The 7,117-nt window shown below is 40.5% G+C and overlaps 1 protein-coding gene across 1 annotated transcript in view; it reads right to left on the bottom strand.

The window, feature by feature from the left end:
- Positions 1–650: 650 nt before the first annotated feature.
- MINDY4B (MINDY family member 4B) overlaps positions 651–7,117 on the bottom strand; it is a 36,694-nt gene continuing 30,227 nt past the window's right edge. The window contains exons 11-12 of the mRNA XM_031663678.1: positions 3,406–3,586; positions 651–1,456 (exon numbers count right to left, since the gene is read on the bottom strand). Of these exons, the coding sequence (XP_031519538.1) occupies positions 1,314–1,456; positions 3,406–3,586 (324 nt within the window). The 3' untranslated portion in view covers positions 651–1,313. The remainder of the gene's footprint in view (positions 1,457–3,405; positions 3,587–7,117) is intronic.

Raw genomic sequence — 7,117 nt, 5'->3', positions numbered from 1 at the left:
TTTTTTAATCCGGCTCTAACAGTCAACTCCAAAAGAGACATTCAGTAAGAAACAATGTAGTGTCCATAAAACAAAAAACAGGCCCACACCGCAGGAAAAGCGCAATGTAAGTAAGATTAAGACCACATAAGACCAGAGTCTGTAGGGATCCACTTACTTGTCTGGTGTATTTAAAATCCCCAATGAAGACACCAATGATAAAGATATTATAATCTGCAATCCAAGCCAAATCGCCTTTCTTTTCTGACATAATTTATTATTCACCTTGAAGTTTCATTTTCTACCTGGTCCTTAAGTTAAAACATTATTCTTTGAGCCAAATGCAAATGCATTTAATCAATTAATTTGAATGAATGCACAAAGATTGTTCTTTGGAAACTAACCTTTGGATTGTGAATACAGAGCCCTACATCTGTGAGGTGGCAGATTAGTGGGGTGGGTGGCGGTGTCTATATTATTCTCGTGTACTTCTTTTAGAGGGAATATGTGTTTTCTCTGTGTATCTCTTCAGAAAGAACATAGGCATTTAACAGGACAGGGAAAGAGTATATTCTAAAAAGAATTGTTTTCCCCTTTGAATAATAACACAAGAGATTTTATTTTTATATATAATTTTATGTAGAAATCAGAATTTTTCTCAGTTTGTCTATTTGTGTATTTATATCCAGTGCTGAAGAAAAGGAACAAACATACTGCTAATAAAAAGAATGTCTCCTTGTGGCTACTGAAACCCACATGTCAACTGCTATAGCTGCCAGTCTACCAGGAATAGCCCCTGCTTCAAACCCCAAGAAGCCCATTTACTATTTTAATGACAAGAACTTGCTCATGTGGGCATATGAACTGTAGCCTTGGAAAGGAATGCTGTCCATACCAGGAAGTCCTTGAGAAGGCTTGAGTTCTTGCCATAACTAAAAATCCGATGATTCATTACCAATGACTTCATCCCCAAATGAAAGCTAGCAGCCTGCTTCCATAATCCTCATGGAGAATTATACCAAGAAAAGACAACTTTGGAAAAACATTCAAGAGAGAGGCTTCATTTTCTCTTTTGAATGAAAGAAAGGAACCAGTCTCTGTGACTACAGAGGCGCCACCATGTAGGCCCTGGTGTAGGGGCCTGTATTTCTCCTACAACGCTCACAGCTAGGGATTTACCAGATACTTTAAAAATGAAAAAACTGCTAATGGTATTTTTTTTTGTGGGGCTCATAAATGAGAAATATAGAAATGAATGGTCTCCCCCCACATTAGGCTTTTGCATCCCAGCAGTTCTGACACTTCAGACTTCATTGCATGGCCTAGTTTTCCCTTTAGAAAAAAGGAATGGTCCCATTCCAGTTGATGGTGGCCTCGCTCCACTTGGTTCTGATTGCCATCTCCACTGGTGAAAACTGCCGTCTTGGTCCATGTTTCTCTTCCTGTTGGTCTCTTTCCCAATGATGGGAGTGAGTATCTGAAGAAGGAACAGCCAGCATTTAGACCCAAGCCTATGAACACCATTCCAGAGGAAGCCACTAAAGAAGGACAGAAGGGTGGTTGGGCAGGAGTCAGGCTCAGCAAGCTCAGCAAGCTGTGCTCCTACAACTGGTTAAGCAGAGGGGGATTCAAACAGGTGGTGTGTTGAAATGCCCCAGACCGAATGAGTCAGTGGTAACCTGGGTTGTTGTGCAAAACTGTTGATAAGCTGGGTAATATACCTTCTGGAACCATGATGTGACACCTAGAACCAGGTATAGATTACTAAATATTGTCAGAAAAAAGAAAAGAAAAAAGAGGCCAGGCATGGTGGCTCACACCTGTGGTCCCAGCACTTTGGGAGGCCGAGGTGGGTGGATCATCTGAGGTCAGGAGTTCAAGACCAGCCTGGCCAGCATGGTGAAACTCTGTCGCTACTAAAAATACAAAATATTAGCTGGGTGTGGTGGCAGGTGCCTGTAATCCTAGCTACTTGGGAGGCTGAAGCACAAGAATCACTTGAACCCGGGAGGTGGAAGTTGCAGTGAGCCAGATTGCACCACTGCACTCCAGCCTGGGCGACAGAGTGAGACTCCATCTCCAACCAACCAACCGACCCCACTTCTCAATGCTTCTCAGAATACATTTGCATTTTTGGATGGAGGGCAAGGCATTCTAGTGGGGTAGGCAAGAACTGGGTTTGGGGCTTGAGTTTATCTCATATTAGCCAGGTGACATTTAAGAAGGTACTTAGCATCTATTGCTAAACTTCATTTATTCAATTAGTAGTTACTTGTTGGGCAACATAATTTCCACTTCATAAAAATAGAAATCCTAGTACTTACCTCATGTGGCTATGGGAATGTTATGGGTTAATGCCTGTGAGGTTTTCAACACAATGCCCAGGACAGAAAGCAGATGATTCTTGTGAGCTAATGAAAAATGTTGCTTTATGCAAAGAAGGAAGTTGAGGTAGAAACAACAATATATTTTAAGGAACATATTGTCAATGTTATACTAAATTAAATGGGTTAATATGTATTTCTCATAATTAAAGAAAGAGAATTAGGAACTGCACAGATAAAATAGTCACTAGATGCTTTTCCACACGTAATAATGGAAGATTATTCAACACCAGGCTTGTGGTGCAAAGTCAGATACAGTAATGCTTCATAAATGCAGCTAAGGCTATGGATACAAACTCCCAGTTTGTCTAGTGTTAATACCTCGTCCAGAGGTCAATGTTTAAAGACATTTTAAGGTTAGTCTTTTCGCCTCAGGAGTTTGTCACTGAAATGACCTATTTGGTTGTCTGCTTCTCCGGTTGGATTGGAACCTCTCTAAAGGTTTGTGGAACTTTTTGGAATAAAAGAAACCAGTCTGTGTGACTACAGAGGAGCCACCATGCAGACCTGTGCCATATTCATCATTGTTTTCCCAGTGTCTAGCCCCGTGCCTGGCACACAGTAGGACCTCAAAAATGCCTTTTGCGCTCATTTCAACAGAAATGTACTATCAGTTTGGTTACTTATGTCACTGGATGATTATCTGATGTTTGGTCGTGAGATAGCATCAGCCAATTCTCCCCTGGGTTTTCCCAATTATTTCCTCAGGTATTAAATACCTCATGCTCCAAGGTCAAAGGCCCTGGAGAATGGTTTTTGGAAATTTGGCTCCATACCTTTTGTTTTTCTCTTACCTAAAAGTTGTGGGTTCCTCTGTGCTATTTCTAACCCTCCTTCTCCTAGGTAAAGCAAGTTTAGAATTCCCACATTGCAATGCTTGGGTTTAGGGCCATGGGATTCATGTGTGAGCTTCATTTCAGAACCTGAGCCTAAGCACTTTCCTGCAGAGCTAGCATGAATATCCACACAGTTGTGAAACATCGGCAGCCGCATCTCTTTGAGCACATTAAAGTCCACAACACTTGGAGTCTGAAATGCTCACCTATTGTAAGATGCACAAGCTTTTTCTGTGAGGACCGGCCACTGTAAAAGTACAGATCAAAGAGACGCTCCATTTTCCAGTCTGATAAGAGCTGCCTGTTTGTGCAAAAAAGGATGCTGTAATTTCCATTGATGTTGCACAGCCAAATAGGTAATTTGGGAGTCTTCAGCATGCTGCCCACCTGGAAGGAGGAAGGGGAATGCAGATAAACATATAGATTTTGAAACATTGTGACACATGCCAATACCCGATCGTGACCAAAAAGGAGCTCTGAGGTTTCTTGTTGCACTTGTCGCTGTGCAAGGCACTGTACATAGAGTAAGATTTCAAACGAAGGCTTCGTCATGAATAAATTTGCATTTATGAATGATCTGGTATAGTGATGCTGCCATTTTTATCTTAATGGATTATATTAAAATTTTTTTTGGTGACCTCATAGAGGAGGTGAAACAACTTCAGTTTGGTTTTGAGGCGAGGTAAAGAATAAATAGATAAACTAAAATAGGAATGTAGTGGTAGAATGAGAGAACTCTAATTCTCTTATTCTAGAGACTAGCATGTCTGCTGCCATTCCCAAGATAAGGCAATAATTCATTCAGCAGGTGGTGGTAAGACTTCTGGCAACATCAACTATTTAGAATATAGAAAAAAGGATATTGAAGATATATCAAATAGCTTCTGGAATATGAGGAAACATACACATATCACACATATACACATATATCTACAGGTTAACATGTAGATCAATTGTGAAGATGTTCCTAGACAGCAGCTTGTTATCTGTTTTTTTCTAAGTACCTGTCAATCAATTTAGCCTTGATTTTTGTTGTTGTTTTTTTTTTTTTTTTTTTTTTAAGACAGGATCTTGCTTTGTCACCTAGGGTATAATGCAGTGATATGATCTTGGCTTACTGCAGCCTTGACCTCCTGGGCTCAAGTGATCCTCCCACCTCAGCCCCTGGGACTACAGGTGGACACCATCATGCCTGACAAATTTTTGTATTTTTTGTAGAGATAGCATCTTGCCATGTTGCCCAGGCTGGTCTCAAACTCCTGGACACAAGCAATCTACCTGCCTTGGCCTCCCAAATATTGGAATTACTGTACCTGGCCTGGCCTTGAATTCTTACAGCTAGTGAATGAGATTTGCAAAAACCAGCCCTGCGGGGTAGGAGCGGGGAAGGGGATGTAGTAAAAGGGCAGCGGTCTTGCACACTTCTAGTGCGTTTCTATCAGTGATAACCATCAGTTTGTTTACACAGGCAGGGAAGCACATATTTTTAAAAGCTTTCCATCAAAATTTATTGAAACAATTTTTAAAATTTGTTAAAAGTTATTTCAACCTAAAGAGATAAACATGAGTGACATGGATAAACCCATGATTTCCATGTGACGCCAAGGAGAATTCCTGGGCCCCTTAGCTTGGCCTTTCTTTCTGTAACTGAAGGCACCAGTGTTGCCATTCTGTTTCTTTTCTTCTCAGTCCTCAGAGTTGTACTGTTTGTTCAGGAACAAATTCTGTTTTGTGGAAATCCAGCTTTGAAAAATTATCACGTGCTTTATCAACCCAAGTATTAAAGGCTAATAACTTGACATTTTGATTTCTCAATAATTCTATTCAAATGTCTTTGTTTCCTTGAGTTTAAATTCTTCAGCTGTGGGTGAGTGGGTGAATCAGAGATGCTTTTGTCTGTAAGTGTTTCACTTTTAGCTACCACAGAAAATGTACATTGCTGTGCTGAAAAGAAATGACCTCGGCTGGTAGCTTACAAAAGGGTGGAAACCTAGCACCCAGTCAGGACATGTTCATAATAGGTGCAGGATTTACTCATCTGCATAGTGGGTACAGGATTTGCTGGAGTTAGCTCCTCCGGGCTGAATATATTGTGGGCATTTCACATACCAAACACGGGGCGAGTCTGCCCACCGGCTACATCAGAAATAAAACAGTGAAGATGTGCCATTGAAGCTGTAGCATATGTTTTAGTTCCAGATATCCACCACCAATTTCCAAATAACTTTGTAACTATTCATTAGTTATAAAATAAGCACTTTCTTTCTTAGGCCTTCTTGCTATGGGACCCTTCTGTATTAAGCTTATATGTAATCAAAATATGTTATACAGGAAGTTATGGAATTATCAAGGTTGAAAAACTTGAATGAAACTAGGAGATTGAGAGCTGTTTGTAGCAAAAGGTACTTCCAATGGAACTTCAAGTGGACATTCTGGTCAGTTTGAATCTAATGATACTACCTATAAATTAGTCTGGGTAGGTGTAATAGAATATACACATAAATGATATTGTTTCACAGAATATTTGTAATGTAGATGAAATTCACCTGGCACTCAGATAAACATACTCTGCTGGGTGCTGACTGACACACTACTGTTATTTTATGCAGCAGTACAACAGTTTTCTTTCCTGAGCTCAAAGCTACTCAAGATTTTGTTCTAGTAGGAAGAAAATGAAGTAGTCAAAATGCAACCACCTTCAACCCCACAAAGTGACCTTACAGAGCTCTCACAGTGAGCAAGCAGAACCTCGCTTGCCCTGAGAGATTCTGATGAAACGGGAAATGTCATGCATGACTGTTGCTGCACTTTGAGTATTAAGAGGCAAGCCTTAAGATTACAGTTGAGAACACATCTGGTTTAAAGTGAGTTCTGCAAAAAACAAAACAAAGCACCTTCCAACTGAATCCAGACAGACATTACATCCCCCTTTCTTCTTGGCACACCATATAAGCAGTTTGACTGGCATTTTTCGCTTTAAGCATTTGTATTGCTTTTGGATAAAAACAGTTTACCAGCTACTCCCCAAAAGCAGGATTCTAAATATGTTTTATTGGTGAGATTCCATCAATGCTGAATTTGTGCATGTTGCTTCATGTTGCCATGGTAAAAAGGAAATTAAATTGTGATACAGTGGTGCTATAAATAAAATACCTTTCTCCTTAAGTTCACTCATTGTGTAATAAGCCCAGTATTTTCAGCATTAATGCAGCAATCAAGCTTTTCATAACATATATCATTTAAACCAATGTAAAATTACAAGGACAGCAAGGAGGATGGACAAATTCTACATATCAGAGTGCAAGAATTGAGTCCATGTAATTCTTTTTTTGAATGCCGTCTAGAACAATGGGGTTTAGAACATGCCTTTGCATAATGAGCATGATATTGCAAGTCCCAAGGCCCCAGGCTGGTAATCTGAACAGGAGAAAGGTGTTTGAAACGTTGTGCTTTCTTCGCTGATTCCTGGTGACAATTCCTGTGCATAACTGTTAATGGTCTGGCTCTCATCTCTGCCACCTGGAATACAGACTTGATGTAACTTCTCTCACTGAGTTTGCAGGTATGTTGTAAAGACAAATTAGTTCATGTTTGCAGGGCGCTATCTCAGTGACTTAGTGGCAGAGTGCAGTGCGTACCGCTTCACTGGGTACTTCTATGGTTGGATTTCTTCCTATCAGACTCTCTAAAGGGAAAAAGTAAAGGGGGAAGAAGGTATGACTGGGATAGTGGTGCGTGCTGCCAGGGCTGCCGTAGGAGTAATTCTGGCAAGACCTAAATGGCTTCAGTCCCTGAAAAATCAGAGTGGATTTTTCTTCTCAGTGGCAGGTGTGAAGATAATGTGAACCTCCCAAGGCTTTCCAGATGGTGTTAGACTCAAACTGCTTTATGTTCTCACTTAGGTATTGGAACCTCACA

Source organism: Papio anubis, chromosome 2 (assembly GCF_008728515.1).
Source record: "Papio anubis isolate 15944 chromosome 2, Panubis1.0, whole genome shotgun sequence".
In the NCBI taxonomy this organism is placed as follows: domain Eukaryota; kingdom Metazoa; phylum Chordata; class Mammalia; order Primates; family Cercopithecidae; genus Papio; species Papio anubis.
The sequence above is the reverse complement of the archived record's forward strand: the minus strand, read 5'-3'. Positions and strand labels throughout refer to the sequence as shown.